The sequence below is a fragment of the Mirounga leonina genome, unplaced genomic scaffold, assembly GCF_011800145.1.
Source record: "Mirounga leonina isolate KUSES-001 unplaced genomic scaffold, KU_Mleo_1.0 Mir_129, whole genome shotgun sequence".
In the NCBI taxonomy this organism is placed as follows: Eukaryota; Metazoa; Chordata; class Mammalia; order Carnivora; family Phocidae; genus Mirounga; species Mirounga leonina.
The window spans coordinates 50,489,564-50,511,942 of NW_023270323.1; the positions used below are offsets into that span (position 1 = coordinate 50,489,564).

The following is a 22,379-nucleotide window of genomic DNA, read 5'->3' on the forward strand; positions in this document are numbered from 1 at the left end:
TTTCTTTCTTTCTTTCTTTCTTTCTTTCTTTCTTTCTTTCTTTCTTTTTCTCTTTTTTCTTTCTTTCTTTCTTTCTCTTTCTTTCTTCCTTTCTTTCTTTCTTCTTTTCCTTCTTTCTATTTCGTTCTTTCTTTCTCTTCTTTCTTCTCTTTCTTTCTTTCTCTTTCTTTCTTCTTTTCCTTCTTTCTATTCTGTTCTTTCTTTCTTTCTCTTCTTTCTCTTTCTTTCTTTCTTTTTTTCCATTTCCCTTCAATTTCAGAGCACAAGGTGTGTGCCTTTTGTTCAAGGCCAACAACTCCTATGCTATTGATCCCATCAGGGGTCTTCTCCGGACCTTGTTGCATTAGCTATCCCCCCACCCTATTCACACCTTCCTTTCTGTCTTTTTCCCAGTCGTCCCATAAAATCCACTCTATTTCATAAAAGCCTTCTCCTGACTCCCAAGGCCCCACTTCCCCTCCTTTTCTTTTCTCTCCCAGCCAAGCTTCTGGGAAGAAAACTCTCTAGGACTGTTTTTACTTCTTCGCCCACTGCACTCTGGCCTCCCCTTCACCATGCTTCTTAGTGTCTTTTCACGGGTCCCTCAGCAACCTCCATGGTGCCTGATTAGCTGGATAACTTTCCAGTCCTTATTTTACTGGACTACTCTGTATGTTTGACACTGATGTTAAGTTCTTTCTTCAGGAAAATCTTGCCTCTGTTCGCTTCTGCGCAGAACCTATCAGCGAGTGAGAGGACCATGCCCAATGTCCCTATCTAGGAGGAAGAGTTGCACTCAGGTGGGCAGCCCCGTGTTCTCCTGAGACATGGGAAACCGATCCGCAGCCAAGCTGTGGAGGTCATGCTGAGCAGGGCCCGGGGGTGAGGCAGCTATGGGAGGCCCTGGCCAAGATACATGAGTAATAAGCAGCAGATGGCAGAGAGAGTCAGAGAGAGACAGGCAGACAGAGACAGAAATAAAAACCAGAGAGAGATAGAAGACAGAGACAAAAAGAGAGACAGAGAGGAAGCTTATACTTGCTAAGAGGTAGAAGCGAGGAGAATGTGGCAGCCCAGGGAGCTGGAGAAGGAGCCTTACCTCCTACATTTACTACTTACTGCTCCTGGTTCTAATGTGCTGGAGGACTTGGGGCCTGACTCTTTTTATATCCATGAAAGAGTTTACCCTCTTAATACATTTACTATTTATGGAGCTAGTGTTCAAGTTTCTGTTGATTGCAATCAAAAGGAAGCTTGCCTAAGTACCTTGTACCCTGTCCTCTGAAATGTGCTTTGTGGGTTTTTCCAAACCATGCAGTTCCTAACTATAATTCTCTCTTGCTGTTTACAGAGAACAACCATGTCAATGTCTATCCACCTGGTGTTGAAGCTCTACCAGCAAAGGGCCCGAGTCACTTACACCCAATTTTCAGAACGTGGTGGTCCAGAAAGGAAGCAGATTATGAACACCCTTGCACACCTAGCAAACAGATTCCTCCGACATCTACCGGGCACATGGACAAAATTAGGACTTCTGTATTTGCAACTCCTGACTTAGGATGAAAACAATCTCATTGAACAATGGAAATTCTTCTCACTGCCCCTAAAAAAAGTTTTATTTTGGTGACAGAATAATTTATGATAATTTATGACAATTCCTGGGCATTTGAAGTTCTCTGTTCTCCTTTTCTTGACTATTAGGCTCAGCTATGACCCACAGTTATTGCCAATGCATTCTCTGCTTCTTCCCCTCATGCATGCTCATCACTGTGGAGTTGACACCATGCAAATTCTCTCACTGTACATTTGCTCATACACTTTCCTCACCTCTCCATGAATCCCAAGACTCAGCCCAAATTGTACTTTCCCCATGAAGACTTGCTCTGAGCCTCCATTGCAATCCTTTTGGTCTTCTTGAAATTCCTCTAGTCCAGGGGTTCTCCACGGCGGGGGGGGGGGGGGGGGGATTTTTTTCCCCCCCCCCCCGCCCCGGGAACATTTGGTAATATCTGGAGATATTTTTGGTTGTCACAACTCGGGGGGAGGGGGGCGGTGGTGGGAAGAGTATACTGGCATTTAGTTTGTAGAGGCAGAGAATGTTGCTAAACATCCTACAGTGCGCAAAACAGCCACCCAACACAGAATTATCTGGCCCATAGTGTTTTGATAATTTTGAGAAACCCTTCCTTCTAGCCTGACTCTGGCACCCTTCATCCTCTCTGTTGATTTCTTATTATGGCGTAGAATCTTAGGGCTGGATGCCCCCCCCCACCCTGCCCCCGGGCCTTTGATCATTTACTAAATGTTCAGTGACTCTCCCCTCTGGCCTCCTACCCTCAATCCAGTACTAGGAACATGGTACATGCTTGCTGTCAGATCAAAATAACCCTAGGTTGTATGAAATATCATTTTATTCCCTGCAAACATTTATATATATGCATATATATATTTTTTTAATTATCAGCTTTTCTCCTGGATATAACCTCTCAAAAGGAAACATGATTACATCTAAATCACAGAAGGAAGAAATTCTACAGAGACTTTCTGAGGAAGTTTGTTCAACATTAAGTAAAGTAAATACCAGCCAACTGAGTCTTATGCTTTTAAATGATGGTGATGAAAATCACCACCTTAGCGGCACAGAGGAAAACAGGAAAGGTTTCTACTAAGGGGAATGATTAACTGAATTCTTACAGAGACACTGGAAACAAAACAAAACAAAACAAAAACCAACAAAAAACAGAAAGGACAGCCCATTGCCTAAGTTTGTAAACTTGATTCCTCCAAACTCTTATTTATAGCCTATCCCCATAAACACTCTCCTTGAAGAAAAAAATTGTTGACACAGGGTTCAAAAAGGCTAGGTTAAGCATGCAAAAACAGACTAAGACTTTGTATTGGAAAAAGAGAGCTAATTGGCTAGTATTTTGCATTTTGGAGGCAGAACAGTATAAGCAGAAGTTCAAGTGCAGGCCTGCAGTGAGCTGATCTTGGATTTGAGTCCCAGCAACACCATGGAGCAGCTGTGTGACTTGGGTAAATTCCTTAATTCCTCACATCCTGATCTTCTCAGCTTTGAAGTGAAGGGCAGTAACAATACCTCCCCAAATATCAAGTTGTGAGGATTTGATGAAGGAACACAGGAAAAGTGTTCACTGTGGGATGGTGCTAAATCTAAGGGATGAATAAATGAGAGCTATTGTTAACAGCTATTCTACCTTTTAATATTTTATTTCTGAAACAAATGGGAAGATCCCTTAGCCTCATGGTGTCGATTTTTATTTCCTCAGAAGAAATGTGACATCCCCTTCCTAATATAAAAACCTTCCATCACATGGAAGTCTTCACATTTAAACTAAAACAAGCGATGGCTTTTTAAATTGTGCAAGCAAATCTGTAGTGGTAAGTACCTGGAGAATAACTGAAGCTTGATTTTCTTTCCTTCCTTTGTCTCTCCCTTCATCCCTTTCTCCCTCCTGCCCTCCCTCCCTTTAGTGGAATGTGCAAATGCACATATATGGGGTTATGTGACAGGGAGGTATCTACAGAGACTGGGTCAAACACCTAGGTGTACAAAAAATCTGAGAAGGGAAATTTCAGAGCCTTGGGTTCCAACCCTGGTTCATCTAGGTATGAGGTATCTGGCAAGTCACTTAACTATCTCTCATCTCTAAAGTAAGGGGCTTGATAGATGGTTACTAAGGTTTCATCCAGCTTTAATTACAGGGTTGTATTTTTATTTCTGGAGAGCCATGAGTAGACATCCAATTCAAATATGTTGTTTAAAATGGCCCTGTCTTGGGGTGCCGGTGGAGCGTGCGACTCTTGATCTTGGAGCTGTGGGTTTGCGCCCCAGGTTGGGTGTAGAGATTACCTAACAAAAAAGGTCCTGTTTTTTTACTAGTAAGTTCAATCTGTGAAAAAAAGAGTGAAACATGATTAATTTTTCAAATGATATTTTACATTTTGCATAGATATCTTGGTTCAAGCATTTTGCTGCATTCTAAGTGCCAAAACCTGAGCTGGCTTTATGGGTATATGGCCTGGACACAGGGCTCCATGCTTAGAAGGGCTCCACAACTGCTTTAACACCTGCTGTTGCCATCCTGAAATTCTTAATAAGTTTTGAACAAAAGGCCCTGCATTTTCATTAGACACTAGGTTCTGCAAATTATATAGCTGGTTCTGGCTACAACTTACAGTTTACAGTTTAATTTCTAGGCCCAGGACTCTCTCCTTTTTTAAGTTAGAAACCTACATGGACGTTTTCCCTCTGCAGCCATTCTCAGTTTTTAGTGTGGTAAAAAACGGCTTCACCTGCCAGACTGCAGGATGTGCCCACAACTGAACAGGACCCACAGTGCCCGCCCTTGGCTTCCAAGGGCAGGGGCTCCCATCCTTCAGCCCCAGCTATCTGTAGTGGCCCAAGCTTCTGGGGATTCCCAGTGTTTGTAAGAGTCTATGTTTCCAGGACTCAACAAGAAGATAAATAGTCTTCTTTTGAAAATTGGAAGGTGACAGTCAAACCAAGGAAGAGCCCCATTCTGTGAAAACCCTCAGACCTCACCCCCCTCACCATGCCTGTGATCTTGAGCGTTACTGAAGGCCTGACAACCTGGCTTCAGGGGTCTCTCAAGTGCAGTAAAGAGGGAACTACTCACAAAGGCTCTTGTCTAATCAATGCACATGATGGTTCAACTTCAAAGTCACTCTGACTCTTAGTGTGTGTTGTCATTGAGCACAGCAATGAGCAAACACCACGAAGACGAGTTAATTCCAGTTTATCACAGTGTCCTGTGGGTTTACTCAACGGCCGGTGGAATGGGGATACTACTCACCTCACAGAGCTGACATGAGGATATAAGGAGATCGTAAGTGACGAGGTACCTTAAGAACTATTTCGTGAAAGTATTTGCAAAGTGCAATGTGGGCGCACGATTTAAAAAAAAAAAAAAAAGCAATTTGTTCCTGCAGGTAGGTATAGGTTTATTTCCCAAAAGGAGCAGCTTAAAGGAAAGCGGAGATAGGAAGAAATTTAAAGGATTTGCCTTTACTCCTCAATTTTCAAACAGTGAAGCTTCACGTACGGCGCAGCGCCCCTCTCTGGACCAGTCACGGAGGGGAATGACAGCTGAATAGAAATGCCAACAAAGAATTAATGCCCACTCCGATGACGGTCAAGTCAGGTCATCTAGAGCTTCCTGTCCCGCTCTCTCTCTTCCTCTTCCTCCGCCCGTCTGCTCTCAGCGAAGGGCAGGATGAGCCGCGGAGACCTGCCCGCTCCTCTAGCTCCCGCGCAATCCCCGCGTCTGCGCTGAAGCCGCACTGGGAAACCAAGCGGGCGCGGCGAGAAGAGGCGGGACCAGGCAGAAGTGGGCGTGACCGGGGCTGCCGGAGGGAGGTGTGGTCGGACCTCGGTGGGCGGGACAGGAGGGGCGGGGTCATGGCCTAATCCGGGCGGCCGCAGAAGCGGTGGAATTTAGAAGGAAGCGGACGCCGCGGGGCGAGGCGGGGTCAGGCCGCGATGGGCGGGGACGAGGGCGGGGCCACAGGTGGGGCTCGCTCCCGGGCAGGCGGAGCCCGGGGTTTGGCGGGGAGAGGCCGGGCCGAGCCGGGTGGGTGGGGCCGGAGAAGAGGGTGCTGTACGGGGCGGGGTTCACAGCGCGCGGGGGCCGAGCCCTGCTACTCCGTCGGCGGCCGGCTCTCGAGCTGCACTGCCTGCTGGATCCCGGGACGCGGCGCCGGGTGGGTGGAGGGCGAAGGAACGCTGCGATGGCCCCGGGGGAACTCTCGGGGTCCGCGGTCCTGGCCGCCGCTGTCTTCGTGGGAGGCACCGTGAGTTCGCCGCTAGTGGCCCCGGGTGAGTGTCCCATCCGGGCCTGGGCGCTCGGGAGGAGGCGGGGGGTCCGGACGGCAGCCCCGCTGTGCACTGAGCTGCCCTTGCCCTGGCAGAGCCGCGGGATCCCGACGCTGAACATCTGGCTGTTGGAGGGTGGCCGGGCCGGGTGCGCCGCGGGGCGACGGCTCCCGTCCCTCCCTTCCCGCTTGCCCGGGACCCGCCTTCCCTCCTCTCGCCCGCTCCTCTGAGGACCTGTTACCCCTAGCCCGCCCCTCTGAGCTGTCCGGGGTGTAGGGACTGGGCCTGGTCTTGGCTTCCGTCCGGGCGCTTCCCGCCAGGCTGAGCACCTTGGAGCCCCGCGGACCCCTTGCCGCGCTTGTCTTCAAAGGCCCCGCGAGCGGAAGATCGACACCGGCGACCGGGTGCGCTGTCGTAGCTCCCCCCACCTTTGTTTTATATTTTAAGACCTTGGGGAGTTCCATTTCTTTCCTTTCCAAGTTTTCATTAATTGTAGTGGTTGATGGATTCTTGGGGGCTTTCAGATGTCTTCCCCACATATCCTGGATAAATCAGGCTTGGAAAAAGGGAAGGCGCGTTTGCAAACTTACATTTTTTTTTTCTTCTTTGAGTCAATTCCTGTCACCACAAAGGAACCTTGTGTGGTCAGAGCAGGAAGCCACCAGCAGAGACCATAAAAGTGTTGTCTTCAATGACGAATTTGGAGCAGGAGTTTTTAATTGAAATCTAAGAGGACGTGTAACTTTTACGGAAGTCCAGTCTTACACTCTTGTTTTTACGGCTGTAGACCCCAGGGATTCCTTGCCACTGGTTTCCCTCTTAATTGCCACTTTACAGCACTAGTTAAATAATAATAATAAACGCATACCTTCTTGGCCAGTTGGGGTTACCACAGCCTGGAATCTTACATCAGCAAGCTCTTCCAAGCTTGAGTGGCTCCTCTTCACGTCCAAATAATAAGCATCTGGAAGCCTTGCAACCGTGACTATCTCTTCCATACAAACACATACACTGCTTGCTCTTTACTCCTGAGAAGATTCGAATCTCTTACAGTTTAAACCGGCTTATCACTTTGGCCTTCACTTTTTCACAGAAAACAACATGTTAGGAAGGCAACAGGATGGAGAGTATGTCTCCTGAGCCTTTATTAGCAGACCCGTATTTTTCAGTCATCCCTCCTGGGGAAATGGAAGCTAGTGACATGTATTACTGGATGGGAGATTTTGGTTTTCACCCCGTGTTTCATGGCTGAGACAAGTGGGTGCATCATCAGGTTCAAATTGCACTCGGGGTTGTAGACCGTACTTAGCTGCCCCAGAATTTGAATAGCTTAACCTGGGAATAAAATTGTTAAAAAATCAGCATTGGATGCATATAATCAGCCATCAGCCAGGGATGTCCATTCCTGGGTTAAGTTTGTGTTTCGGTGGATCTCTGAGCAACACTCAGCTCTCAGGTTTGGTATGTGATGAAAAAAGTTCTCATCGAATTGCAGAGCTACGTTTTTTGATCAAAGTTTACCATTGAAGAAGAACAAAGTATCTAAAAAGGAAAGAGTACAAAGGTGCCGGTGTGACTTGAGGCCTGTATGAAGAAAAGATGTCCTGACCAGCTAACATCTGGTCCTCTTGGAATCTATGACGGTATTAATGTTTGTAGGTAATGTTTTAGGAAAGTAGGAAGAAGGAAATAGGCAGCGGCGTTGAGTGCTTGCTGTATGCCAAGCTTTGAATTGGGTGATTAATATGCTTTCTCTACACTTATTTCTCAGAGTCCTATGAAGTTCTTATTTACAGTGAGGCAACTGAGGCCCAGAGCAGTTAAATAATTGGCCCAGTCACATAGCTGATGTATCAGTCAGCCTTCAATCAGAGAAGCAGAACCAGTGGGAGGTGAGCGCGTGTGTATGTGTGTGTGTATCTTTATATGTATCTTTGATAACCTAGCCTGCTTCATTCCAAAGTTCATTCTCTCTACCGTACCCCACTTCTCCCCAGAGAGAAAACAGAACAGAAATCAACCTCAGCAGTCTTGTTGAAATTCTAAGATCGGACATCCTAAAATTGTAAGCATGTGGTTAGCAGAAGTTGGGAAGCAGAGAAAAGGACAGATAACTTCACAGTGGGTAGTGATAATGTCTCTTTCTTTTCCTGCCTGCTAGAAGGATCTCGTTTAACTTCTGTCTCTTAAAAGCCACATTCGAAACTGTATACCACAGGCATCAGAAGGGATGATTTTCCACATCTTGGCTTATTTATGCCCTTAAGGTTTCTGGTTACTCAACCTTTGGGCTTATTAGTTTCTCTACCAGACAATGGGCACGGCCTTCTAGAAAGGAGTGGGTGGAAAAGGTTCGGGGGCTGGTGAAGAGAGAATGGCACTCTCCTCCGGTTTTGTGGGCTTCCATCCAGCCTCCTACTCCTCATCTGATGCTAAAGATAAGCTTTATTAAATTCTGGGTTCTCCTTTGGCCAGGTAGCAGCCAAGCTGTGCAGCCACATAATAACATAGTCAGTGGACAGAATGTTTTGAGCAAGCATCCTGGTAGCTGAGACTTCCATGCCCAAATCTAATTTAAAGAGGAAATGAAAAATTTAAGAAGTGCCTTTCATTCTCTTCTCCCCCTTTTGCCCCCCTAAAGGAAATTAATCAAACAGATGATATGGGAATTTCAGTAGTTGAATTCAAATGAGACAGGCCAAAGCCCCAAGGCAATAGAAAAAAAATTTCCTTGTTACTTTTTAAAGAATTTGGCTCTGATGTTGAAGCTTACTTACATGTTAAGACAAAAGAGAAATTATTTAAAACTGACAAAAAATGATTTAAATTGTCATTGGTTAAAACTGTTATGTTGAGTGGTTTCTAATTATTTTAGGGCACTTCAGTAATTGGTAAAGATTTGGTGGGCTCCTGATAGCAGGGAGAATAAGGAGTCTGGTGTGCCAACAAGGACTAAACTTGGAATTTGGAGTTGGTTCATTGTAGACACTTCACTCTTTTTGGGGGAAGGATGCAGCGTTTGTTATACCTGTTTTGTGGCAGGCTCTGGTCTGAGTATTCAGATCATTTAATTCTTCAACACCCTGTCAGCTATGTGGTTTTATTCCTGTGTTTATAGATGAGAAAATCGGGTATCTGAGAAGTTAACTTGAAAAAGTCACTGAAATATTTAAGTTGGATTTTGACCTTCAGTCAGATCTGTTAGCTTCTGAAGCCTGTTCTTATTATTAGTAAATCATTTTGGTTTTCTTGCTAGTGAGAAATTTCTTTTTATTCGACGATATTTATAAAGAATCACCAAGTAATAGGCTAATGGCAAGATAGAGTGGAAAGAGCACCAAGCTCCAAGACAGCCCTGGAGTGGAAGTCAGGGAGAACCCCTGCCACTTCGGGGAGTGTGGCTGTCTATGACTCTATTTTCTTACCTATAAAATGGGCATGTGCTAGCTCTTATCGTTGCCTGCCTTACCGACTGCCAGTGAGCATATCTCTTATCCTTTGTACTGTTTCTTTCTGGATTTCTTTCCCATGGTGTCCATTAGGCTGGACTTAAAATGTCAGCCAAATTGTCTAATAAATGTAGACCATACGTCCTATAAAGTTGTCATTCTGGAGGTGGTGGTGGTTATGCAAAGAAAGGTTCATTGTATGTTTATAAAAGCCCAGAGTGGCACCTCAGATTCGTGAATTTGCTGCCATTGACTGGGAGTTATGTAGACAGGCCTTCTTTTTCCATTTCCCTTCAGCTAAAATACAGTGCTCTTGGTTCTTTTGGAAAATTCTCCCAAAGATTTAAAGATTTAAAGGGGAAACAATTACCCTTTGGTCTTGTTACTCCAAGGCACTCGCCACTGTTAGTGTATTTCCTTCTAGTTTTCTCTCTATTTTTTTGCTTGGATAGGATCATAATGCAAATATAATTTTGTATCCTGTGTTTTTCTTTCTTCTTTTTTTTAAAGATTTTATTTATTTACTTGAGAGAGAGAGAGAGCAAGTGCGCACAAGCAGGGAGAGCAGCAGAGGGAGAGGGAGAAGCAGGCTTCCCAATGAGCAGGGACCCTGGGAACGTGACCTGAGCCGAAGGCAGATGCTTAACCGACTGAGCCACCCAGGCACCCCGATCCTGTGTTTTTCCTTTAATATTATATGTGAAGTCTCTCCATTTCCCTACCTACTCAAAAAATTGCTGCATAATATTTTATTGTATGGATTCACTGATTTGGTGACTCTGTCTTAGATTTCAGTTGTTGCTAGTTATTTTTTTTTTTTTAAAGATTTATTTATGTATTTTGAGAGAGCGAGAATGAGAGAGAGTACATGAGAGGGGGGAGGGTCAGAGGGAGAAGCAGGCTCCTCGCCGAGCAGGGAGCCCGATGCGGGACTCGATCCCAGGACTCCAGGATCATGACCTGAGCCGAAGGCAGTTGCTTAACCAACTGAGCCACCCAGGGGCCCGTTGCTAGTTATTTTTAATTGAATTTGAATTTTCGAATGAATTAGGTTATTTTTGAAAATTTTAAAAATTTTATTTATTTGAGAGAGAGTGAAAGAGCATGAGTGGGGGGAGGGGCAGAGGCAAAAGGAGAAGCAGACTCCCCGCTGAGCAGGGAGCCCGATGCGGGGCTCGATCCCAGGACCCCGGGATCATGACCTGAGCCGAAGGCAGACGCTTAACTGACTGAGCCACCCAGGCGCCCCTCAAATGAATTGCTTCAGTGAATGTCTGTGTGTAAAGCTTTGTCTAGATACCGATGATGTCCATGGAAAAGGAGTTCTTGGAAAGGCGGTGTTGGGGTCAAAGGTATTCGTGTTTTTGAGGCCATTGATGACACCACCATCGGTGGTCTGAAGGTTGTCCCAGTTTACTGCTCACCGCAGTGTCGAAGGACTCAGTTTTCAAACTGTTGGCATTGTCTCAGAAAAACACATTTGCTAATTTATAAGGCAAAGAGTGGTACCTTGATTGTTCTAATTTGTACATCTTTGATTACTGGTAGGTTGACTATGTTTTCCAGTATTTGAGCCATTTGCACATGCCTGTAATCCCTTTTGGACAATTCTGAAGTCAGAAAAGCTCTGAACATCAAGTTTTTGAGGCTTTTTTGCATACCCCATTGGTGGTAAAACCTAACCAGAACCAATATAAGATTCTGTAGTACGTATTCATTTCACTTGGTTCGAATATTACTAAATTTTGCTGCAGTAATCCCAATAAATTTGATTTTGGAGTGTTACATAATGTGTGCTAAATGCATTGCATTACCTTTCTAGAATCTACAAAGTCTGAATTTCGAGGCACATCTGACCTCCAGGTTTTCAGGGAAAGGATTTTGATCCTGCATTTCCTCTCCATGACTCATTTGTTCTTGTCTGTGGGCAGCCAAATGTACAACTGCTTAAAATAGTAAAATATCCTATGGAGAAAAGTAACTCCTCAAATGAGTGGTACCTCATGAAAAGAAGCACTATTTTGGTATCCTAGTGTGGAATCTGCTAAAATAAAGATACCTGGGCAAAGCTGAGGTTTTCTCTTTTCTCAGTGGCTTTGGGGATGGATGCCCCCTATAATGGCAACTTTATGGAGAAGCTGGGCTCTGTTTCTCCTCTGCCCGTTACTGACATGGCTCTCTTTGTAAGGGGGAAAAAGCCAGAATCTGCCCAGGGACTTTTTGGGGAGGGAGGGATGGATAGAAAGTGGCAGATACCCCAGGCAAACTGAGTTTCTCTGCCCGTCATCTCACCTTGAGAATCCTTTTGCCAAACTGTGGAACTCAGGGCAACTGGTTTTCTGTTGTGCCTTCGCCATCCCCCAAGGCCACCACCTTCTTGTCTTTCCTCATCCCAGTATTCTTTCTTTCTTTCTTTCTTTTTTTTTTTTTTTTTTAAGATTTTATTTATTTATTTGAGAGAGAGAGATAGGGAGAGAGAGCACAAGCTGGGAGGAGAGGGAGAAGCAGGCTCCCCACTGAGCTGGGAGCCTGATGTGGGGCTCGAACCCAGGACCCCGGGATCATGACCTGAGCCGAAGGCAGACACGTAACTGGCTGAGGCATCCAGGCACCCCTGCTCATCCCAGGGTTCTAAACAGCTGCAGCTCTCCTGACTCTCCCCTCCCGTCATTCTGTTTGCATGCTCCTGTGTGTATGCATTCCCACCACTAAATAAAATGCCGTTGTACGGAGGGGAAAAATCTGAACCACTTTCCTCATCTGTATTAGGGAGAAAATGTGGGGTTGTTGTGACAATTACATGAGCTCTAAAACATGAGAGTTAATGGCACAGTGTTTGGCACAAAGTAAGTACCAAGAAAGTATATTATTATTATTTTGTCCTGAACCAAATACTAACCTACCACCACTATCCGGTGAGACAAACTTCCTAAGTGCTCCAGCATTTTCCTTTCAGGTCCTCTGCTATTGCCTGAGGCATCCCCTATCTCATCTAGCTTCCCAGCTGCCACTGAGGCTGGTTGTGTAAGGACAGGGTGGGGGTTGAGGAAGCAATGTTGGGAGCACCTGAGGCCTCAAGGGGGGAGGAATAGGGACGAGTGGGCTTGGCAGGGAGTTCTCTTGCGATGCATGGGATATGTGGGGCTGAGCCACTGGCTACCAAAATTAGGCAAGGAAGGAGAGCAAGACAAAAGGAAAAAAACCATTGCCTTTATAAGGGTAGAATGTGACACTTTGTTTCGGAAGAGTTCTGGAAGATTCATTCATCAATTATCTGGTTATCTCTAGCCAGTCGATCCAAAAGTATAGTCACAGAATTTTGACAGTGTTCTCCTAGGATTTGATGTGATCATCCTCCTGACATACTTTGTGATTATTCAGGGTTGGACTGATCATTGTTCCTCTTACCATTGCTGACTAGTGAATGTTGCATTGAAGTAAATCTTATGATGAATGTGGTTTAATAAGAAATATATTTAGTCTTTGCCCCCAGTTCCTGGCACAAAGTTCCTCAAACCCTTAGAAGTTCCCAAGTGGTAGGAGTGTCTTTTGTGATTCATGAGGAGCCCCCTTAGAGGGGATGCTCTGGACTCAGTGTGGTACCCTAGGTAGCCTCAGGATGGGGCTGGTCCTCTGAAAGGTCATGTGGTTAGAGGATTGGAACTTTCAGCCTCACCCACCAACCTCTGGGAAGGGGAAGAGTTAGCAGGGAGAGCTTCTGATTAAGTACTTTAAAAAAACTTTTGAGGGGCGCCTGGGTGGCTCAGTTGGTTGGGCCACTGCCTTCGGCTCAGGTCATGATCCTGGAGTCCCGGGATCGAGTCCCGCATCGGGCTCTCTGCTCGGCAGGGAGTCTGCTTCTCCCTCTCATGCTCTCTGTCTCTCATTCTCTCTCTCAAATAAATAAATAAAAATCTTTAAAAAAACTTTTGAACAACAAGACTGGATGAACTTCTGGGTTGGTGAATGCCTGGAGGTGTGTGGAGAGTAGCGCATTTAGAAAGCGTGGACATTCCACATCCTTTCCTCATACCTTACCATATGTGTCTCTCCTATCTGGTTGTTCCAGAGTCATATCTTTTCTAAGAAACCGGTGAGCCAGTAAGTTAAATGTTTCTCTCAGTGTTGTGAGCCGCTTCAGCAAATTAATTGCACCCAAGTGTGGAGTTATGGGAACCTCTGATTTATAGCCTGTGGATCAGAAGCACAAGGTGACAACCTGGACTTGGAATTGCCATCCAAGGTGAGGGCATGGGCAGGCTTGTAGGACTGAGCCCTTAACTTGTGGGATCTGATGCTCTATCCAGGTAAATAGCCTCAGGATACAATTATTGCTTGGTGGTGCTAGGAAAAACACATACTGGAATGAGGAAGTAGAATTCTGTAGCATTAGGGGCTGGAAGGAATCTTGACCATCTCCTCAAAGCTTATTTAGAATTGAGGACACTAAGTTGGCCTAGCCAGGACTTAAGCAGGTTCCTTTACTCGGTCTAGGACTCTTCCCATTGTGTTAAAGCTGGCTCTCCATTGAAGTGACCCCAGTCACTTCAGCTGCTTCTGATAAGGCTCCTTGGTCTACATTTGCACTTGATCCTCATGCTGGTTTCCCAGCTCTCTGGATCTGGGTAAGCAGGACTTGAGATGCATGACTGAGGCTAACTGACTTATGGAGCGATTGTGGTGTTTTTAGCTGTAAAACCTTAGTTACAGTCAGAGGGGATTTTGGTGGTCATCTTGTAATTAACCCGCTCTCTTTGCAGATGGGGAAACCAAGCCCCGAGGAGTTCAGTGGCCTGTGGGAGTCAGGAACATCATTAGCCTGTAGTGGGGGAGCAGACCATTAAGCTTGGTGAGGAGAGGGCCTGTGTATGTGTCTTGGGCACTGTCCGCGGCTAAGATCCAAGCACAGGACCTAGAACAGAGCAGACACTTAAATACTGGAAGGAAGGAAGCCAGAGTTGGAATCCAGGTGTCTGACTTGGCTTTTTGTTTACAATAAAGTGAAGGGTTAGGCTTTCCAGTATTCACCCACAGATGTTAGCTATGGTCTCCCCTCTCCGTCCCTTCTCAAATTAATAAGAGGCTGTTTTGTCTGCCAGCTTCTATGGGCCATATTGTTCCCCAGGCCTGAGGTGCAAAAATCTGGTCATTGCGAAAAAAAAGAATGACGATAAAAGTAAGCAAGTACTGCTTCATTGGGTAAGTATGGTAGGACATTGATATGTTTGGAAGTGTTAATGAAAATTTTCAAAGCAAAAGTTTTCAAAACCCAAATCCATTCACGAAACTGTTTTCAAAGGTGAACTAAATTCAGTTGTGTTTCTAGAACCAGGGCACCAAAGGCATCTATTAATGTGTGTCTGTCATGTTCCATAATACTTTATATCTTTCTTTTATGCCTTTGTTTCACGGGACGGTGCTTTGATATATTTATTAATTCAGCAAATGTTAGTAAAGTGCCTTACCGTGCGCAAGGCCCTGGGGATGAAGTGATGTGAACAAAACAGACTCAGTCTGTGCCTTTATGGAGCTAGCAGGTTCTCTGGGAAGGTGGTAAAACAGGCAATAATGATAAAGTGTCTTTAGTATGTTTGGCACGTGGCCCAAGTACCTAACCTGGGGCTGGGGGTGGGATGAGAGAGTCTATACCCATCCTTCAAGCTGAGATCAAGGGTAGCACTCCCAAGAAACCTTCCCTAGGTTTTCCCTCTGATTTTATCTCCTGGGAATGGATGCGCAGAGTGCATGAAGGCCTGTGGCATCCATCCCGTGGTATTAAACATTAAATTCTGTGCAGTTATTCTCACTGTGTCTGTCTGACCAGCGGTCCTTAGGGCAGCAGAGCGTGGAAGACATGCTCAACTGTTTCAAGGCTTGATCAGATTCTTGCAAATTCTCTGAGAAGCAGGCTGCTGTAGTCTCGGTCTCGCAGAGATGAGAAAACACATTTACTGAGGATTCACCAAGATGAAGAGAAGTGAAATGTCTCACTCACGTCACAGATGAGGGGAAACCACAGCTAAATGGATGTTCCTTGTTCTCAAATGTTCTCTATTATTATTGTGTGAAATTGTATGCACTGTGTGCTCAGCACCACAGGTAAAAGGAAGGTTGTATATTTAATCTTTTTCTTTTTTTTAACTTTTTCACCATAGGCCCATCTACTTAAAGGAAATGAAGGCATCAGAAATTGAATGCAGGTTTTGCTTTTTAGTGGAAAATGGGCTGTTTTCCAAGGAATTCTTTAGGAATTGTCCTTTTTGCTTTAAGAGTAAATCTTTGAATGGAGTAATTCAGTTTACATGTCATTAGGTTTATAAATGAATTTTTTAGAAGTTTTAGCATAAGGGGGATATTAAGGAAAAATGGACTTCAGTTTCCTAAAAAGACACAAATTAGACAATTATGCCATTACCCTTCTTAACAGGCCAGATAAGTTTAGCTGAGTGGTTGAAGATTTATAAAGAACCCATACATAAAATGTCACGTGATAGGTAGAGTTAAAACCAAACAAACAAAAAATCCTTTTCAATATCGGCAACATCCTTCCTCCCCCGTGCTTAAATACAGGCATAACGTGCTTTTGTGACATTCCTGTAAGGGGTGGAAGCTTGAAGAATTCACGGGGCTTTCTGTCTCACGATATGACTCGGCAGTGCTAATTTTCAAACGTTCTAACAGCTCTTCATAGCTGGAAGTCTCCAACACAATCGTGTGAATTATCTACGTGATACAAACAGCAGCCTGGGATTTCCTGGCATTGGTGAACTGGCAGATGGCTCATGAACAGGCATTCCTTCATTTTTCTTCGCATGTGTGTGCTGTATGCATGTGGAGCCTTAAATTCCTTTGCAGCTTCCTCAATTCTTTCCAACCTCCTCCTCCTCCTCCATTAAAGGCAAAACACAAAACAAGCGTGGCTAGAAACAAGAGGCATTGAAGATTGCTGGAAGCTAGGTGATAGAGCCAGGAAGCAGGGTTCCGAGGGAAAAATCTATTTCATACGCAGGATTGCCAAGTTCATGTCTTAATATAGCCTTTGCAGGTGAAACAGGTAGATATTCCCTACAGGCAGTGTGCGATTCATGAAAAAACAAAGGGCCTTACTTGAGATACTATTAGGTATTGTGTAGGTATGTAAAATTAAAAAAACTGAACAAAACAAGCTTGGTTTCTGTCCTCCGCAGACTTGAGATTCAGAAGGGAAAGATAAGCTCTGAATACAAATCACTGTAGAATAATGGAGAATGAGTTTGGTACAATCCAAGAACTACAAAATGCTGTATGGGATCCCAGAAGAGGGAGTTGCCTTCTGATAGGAGAGGTGGAAGGGACTTCAACATGCCAAAAGCCTGGTGTTGTCAGCGGACCCTAAAGGGAGTGGAGGGGCGGCATGGCCAACACAAGGAACAGCCTGTGCGAAGGTGTGGAGGCAGGGCAGGACAAGTCAGTGCAGAGCCGGTATGAACGGAGGGTTCCTCAGTGAAAATTGCAGACGGGAGGCTGAGGTGAGGCTGTGGAGCTCCAGAAACTGTGCACTTTATTGTGTAGGCAGTGGGGGCCTAAGGCTGGGTGGAGTGGAGGATGGGGGACCCGAAGGGGGGCCCCCAGGCACTGGGATGTGATGGCAGAGCCCCAGAGGCTGAGCTCAGTAAGTCCTGAGTTTGAGACATGGCCCCAGTACCTCAGCAAAGCAGCCGATATTGCTTTTCCTTCTTGTTGTTTCTAAGTTGCTGCTTTGGAGAGACAGAAACAGAGACAGAGAGATGGGGGGAGGGGAGGGCCAAGAGGTGGGGACAGGGCTGAGGAGACTATCTGTTCTTTATGCATCTCAGAATTGTTTGGCATATAAAATGAATAACATAGTTCTTGGTCAGTGATAGAAATACAACACATAGTGTATAGGTTTAATTAATACCTATGACATCCAGAGAGAAACAGTTTTTCAAAGTTTAAGGAGTGCTGGGAAACCGGAATCATGAAGTAAGGGCAGCATGTAGTCTTGATGGTGTAAGGGTCAGGAAAAGTTCATTAATGGTGAAAGCTAGCTAATTGTGTATTTGTGTTCTGTTACAGTAAATCCTCTGACATTGTACAAATCAGCTTGACTCCTGAATTCTTAATCGTTAAGCATTTATTCTCAGAAGAATGTTGTGCATTTCTGTTTCTTTCCCCCTATTGTTGGTCAGGTTCTCATTGTTTTCTCTTCCCTTGAGGTCGTGGGGGGGAAGGCGTGTCGGCCATCAGTGTATAGAGCAGTGTCTTTAAATAAAACCTGCAGATCAGCACTGGGGTGATTTCGAAAACGCTGCTTGGCTAAGGGCTTCATCTCCTTGTCATTTCTGGCAAGTCCGTTTTCTTCCGTCCCTTGGTTTTTTTACAACAACGTGACCAAGTTGATTTAGGGAGAGGGAAATAATCTGCTTGAAAGTACTAGTGCACGTTAGGCACCTACATGTTATGCAAATGGTAGTTTCTAGACAATGGATGTGGTGTGACTTAGTTCCTGGGTGGGAGTGGGAAGGGGGAAGACAAAGAGAAAGAGAATTCTTTTGCTTCAACCATATGATAAAATAGTTGATCTTTTCTATGCTGTTCAGTGCTGTATCTTGATATATAAATGAGCAAAGACTCTAGACTTGGAGTCAGTGTGGAATAATAAAACATATTTGTCCCTGGTTCCTGGCATAGAACTCCTAAAACCCTTGGGATTTTTTGAGCGCTAGGAGTGTCTTTTGTTATTCATGATGAGCCCTTTATTATACCTGAGTTTATACTAATGGATGACTCTTGGGACCCTAGATAGCTTCTGGATGAGGGCTGTTTGCCAGAGGAACCAACAACAGGATTCAAGGGTTGGAACTTTCAGTCCCATCCTCTGATTTCAGGGAAGGAAGAGGGACTGGTGATTGAATTAATCCATGGCCAATGACTTAATCATGCCTATGTGAGAAACTTCCATAAAAACTTGGAATTTAGGGATGTGCTGGGAGGGTGGTATGTCCAGAGAAAGCACGGAAGCACCGCACACAGCCCCCGCCCCCCATACTTTGCCCTGTGCGTCTCTTTCATTTGGCTCTTCCCGAGTCCTATCGTTTATAATCAAACTGTAATCCTAAGTGTTAGAGTTTTCCTGAGTTCTGTGAGTTATTCTAGAAAATTGGTGAACCTGAGGAAGAGCATGGAAATCCCTGAATTTGTCGTTGGTTAGCCTGGGGACACCATTTGCAGCCGGTGGCTGAAGTGGGGGCAGTCTTGTGGGACTGAGCCCTTCAACCTATGGGGTTGGGACTAGCTCCAGTGGTTGGGATCAGAACTGAACTGAATTGTAGGACACCCAGTTGGTGATGGAGAATTGGTTGTTGGAAAATGAAATAGTCAAGTCTTTCCTGTTTGGAAAAACCAACTCATGATATTAAAACGTTATGCTTGGAGGACTCTCTTTGAAATTATGGTGGTTTACTATTTAGATAAGGACTCAGAAGGCATTTAAAGAAATATAGAGGGAAAGAAAAGCAATTATCAGGCCAGTGCTTTATTGTTTATGAACTTACATTGTGTTTTATAGTGTAATAAAGTAGAAGTTATACCACTGTGTGGTTTTCTTTGACCCTTCTGTCCTGTGGTGTAACTCAAAGATTTCATAGCATTGTCTCTGCCTCCAGTCAGTGGAAATACCTAGTATATAAATATTAGGGATTGCACTTACGAGTAGTTTCCTTACTGGGGGATTTCCAGAATTATGGTTAACTCTACAGCATTAATATTACTATTAATTAATTACTTTTAATTAATTTAATTAATTTAATTAAAATTACTGTTGATTATGAAATCACCAATATTTGACTACTTTTGACTTATAGTGACAATAGTTTCATATGGTTCAAACTAATAGTAATGAAGGTTTCTTACTGATTTTTTATCTGTAGTTTTTTTTTGTTTGTTTGTTTTTTTAAGATTTTATTTATTTATTTGACAGAGACACAGTGAGAGAGGGAACACAAGCAAGGGGAGTGGGAGAGGGAGAAGCAGGCTTCCCGCCGAGTAGGGAGCCCCATGTGGGGCTTGATCCCAGGACCCTGGGATCATGACCTGAGCTGAAGGCAGGTGCTTAACGACTGAGCCACCCAGGCGCCCCTATCTGTAGTTTTAAAAAGACAACTGTAGTGATTATCGTCAAGATATTTTAGAAAATTCAAGGAGTAGAAAAAGAAAAAGGTACTTCCCATGTTCTACCGACAAAAGATACAAAACATTAAAAAGAAAATTAAAATAACTTATAGTCTTACCACACAGAGATAACTACTGTAAACATTTTGCTATCTTTTTTTGCAATAAAACTGGGATCATGTTAGCTCAAAATCCTGCTTTTATTTATTTTTTTCACTTAATGTTTTCATTTACAATTGATATAACTTTAGACAAAGGGATATGGCAGATCTGGTCCCTTCACACGATTGTTTCTATTGTTTTAAAAGTCAAAGGGAAGTTTAGGATTTCCGAGTAATCAACAATTATAACAGTATTAAATGTGGATCAGGATGGCTTTTTGATTTTGCTTTTTATAAATGATAGCAGGAATTTTATTTTGAATTTAGTACTTGACACCAAAAAAAAAAAAATAGATTGACTTAGAGAATATAAATAATTTAAATGCATTTTCCTTCCCAATGATTGGCTCACTAAGAAAAGCCATTCTGTCATTCTACGATTATTATTGAATTAGATGAGTTAATGATTACCCATAGATTTTCTACTTAAGACTCTAACTCAACTAGAGATGAGCTATCCCATTTCGTGGAACTTTACTTAATATCAGAACTGTTAACTCACACATCAGAGGCCATAGAGCCCAGAGTATTGTGTTCTGGGGCCTGGCTGCCTCGATTAAAATCTTAGTTGAGCTGCTTGCCAGCTGTGTGACCTGATGGAAGTTACTTGACCTCTTTGTGCTCTACTTTTCATATCTGCAAAATGGAGCGGAAACAAATAGCACCCTTCATAGAGTGATTGTAAGGGTTAAACGAGTTCATCCCTATCATACTCGGAATGGTATTTATACAAAGTATGCACAAATACGTGACTGTTATTAATAGTACTTTTCCTTGGGTCTAAGCCTTGGGGCTGGTTTTCAGAGTTCTTGTCTGAGTGTTGTGCTAGTGACCTTCGCATGGTGTCTTGCCCTTAAACTCAGCTTCTCTGTGTCTAGGGTTTTCCTAATTACTTCTGTTTACTCTTTCCCTCCTTTGCCTTTTTGCAAAGTGATGGTATTTTGTCTCCTAGCCCCCCCTTGGCTTTGCTCTTTCTCTCGCGGCACTTGGGGAGGCTTCACATGGGAGGACTTCAACCGGGTCGTGACCTCGGTGCTCCACATTCACTCATCGTGGTTTCCCGCTTCCCGTGTTCCCAGGAGGCCGGCCACGTGCCTGGCTTGCAGGAACCCTGCCTGCCCAAGTGTGACTAATGGGAAAATCCTGTGTTGAGGACTTTTTGTAGCTTTCTGTTTAATCATGCTCCTCTTCCTGTTCCTGGAAGGAAGGCAAGCGCGGGGCCCGCGTGGGGGGCCCCGGGGGGCGGCGCCCCGCGATGCTGCGTCGGGAGCCCCGTGGTGGCAGGTGCTCCTCACCTGCGGGGCTTATGCAGTGATTCAGTCCCCCGCATTTAACACGGCCTCCGGTGCGGCTCCTGGGGTTCGCGCCTTTTCCTACGGGTCGGTTTCGTGTCCCCGGCTGAGTTGATCGACGCAGCGATAAAAAACTAACATTCACTGGGCACTTACTCTGTGCTAGGCAGATGGGTAAACCCGAGTTCATCTCATTTAATGCTTAGAAACGATTCTCTTATTATCTGCATTTTAGGGATGAGGAAACTGAGGCACAGGGACGTGAATTGACTTACCTGGGGTCACAGAGCTAAGAAGCAAGTTGAATGAACACAGTGCAGCTGAGAACAAGCTGGTTCCTGCTTTTGCTTCTTTCTAGGGAGCAGCTTTGCCACAGACCTTGGTTCAGATCCTGGCCATTCCCCAGATGAGTGACCTTGACTTCAATATTTCGTTCTTTCATGTCCCCATTTCTAAAATGGGTTTGGTCATAGCACCTATCTCAGAATCATGACAATTAAAGAAAAAAGATAATGGGAGTAAAGACACCTGGCACATAATAAGCTCTCAGTAAATGTCCGCTGCTCTTAGCAGTTGGGGATAGAGTGGATGACCACAGGAGAATCAATCTCTCTGCCTCGCTGCCTCTGCTCGTCTTCCTCCTCGAAGCCCTTGCTTAGCTCCAGCCGGCTCAGCAACACCCCGTTGTTTTCCCCCGTGGTTAGTTTGTGTTGTCTTCTGCTTGCACGATGGAAACTACTTGGCTGAACTCCGACCCTGGCAGGGGCGGGTTGTACCAGAAACCAGGGACCTAGATCCCAGAGGCCTGGTCCTCTATGCCAACTCCCTCGCTGAAACTTGCTGGAGGAGTCAGTGGTTCCTAAGGGACCCCCTTCCCTCACCCTCGCTCTTGCTGTTTCTGCTGGAAACAGGCCTGCTGGGCTTGTCCTCTTCTTCCTATTTGGTGGTTTCATCCTGACACTTGCCGTTAGCTTTCCCCCATAGTTTGAATAATTTCTAACCTTGTCCCTGCTTGGCTTCTTGCGAGGAATGTACACGAACAGATCTGTTAGGAATTACAACCTTGTGAAAAGTGGGCAGTGGCTCTGGTAAGGGTATGTAAGCGCGTCTCCTAATTTATCGTCCCTTTACGGATCTAGCAATTTGGAATGTAGCGGAGTCCCATGAAAATCTAGTTGAGGGCCAATTCCCCAAGCTGGGTTTAGGAATGTGCTATTTGCGGCCTTCTTTTGAATCTTTGCTAATGGCAACCTTATGTTGATTTCAATGAGCACAGGGGCTTGCTGGTATATTAACATCTTTCAGAAAGCTTACCCAACAAGTGTGTTAAGTACAAGCTATATCAGTTATCCAGCTCTGAAAATAATCTTTGTTTTTTAAAAACTGTCAGTATTTGGCAAATGGGTGTGTAAGTACACTGGACATTCTGTCCTACAAATAGCATCTTGACCAAACTGCTGATCAAGTTACA

General features: G+C 44.7%; 1 protein-coding gene and 1 long non-coding RNA gene across 2 annotated transcripts in view; both read left to right on the forward strand.

Moving 5' to 3' along the window:
• LOC118010258 overlaps positions 1 to 1,611 on the forward strand; it is a 4,752-nt gene extending 3,141 nt beyond the window's left edge. Inside the window, exons 2-3 of the long non-coding RNA XR_004679159.1 lie at positions 685 to 779; positions 1,331 to 1,611. This is a non-coding gene — a long non-coding RNA (uncharacterized LOC118010258). The remainder of the gene's footprint in view (positions 1 to 684; positions 780 to 1,330) is intronic.
• A 4,028-nt stretch (positions 1,612 to 5,639) lies between these two features.
• RELL1 (RELT like 1) overlaps positions 5,640 to 22,379 on the forward strand; it is a 63,369-nt gene continuing 46,629 nt past the window's right edge. The window contains exon 1 of the mRNA XM_035005157.1: positions 5,640 to 5,839. Coding sequence (XP_034861048.1) covers positions 5,752 to 5,839 — 88 coding nt within the window. The 5' untranslated portion in view covers positions 5,640 to 5,751. The remainder of the gene's footprint in view (positions 5,840 to 22,379) is intronic.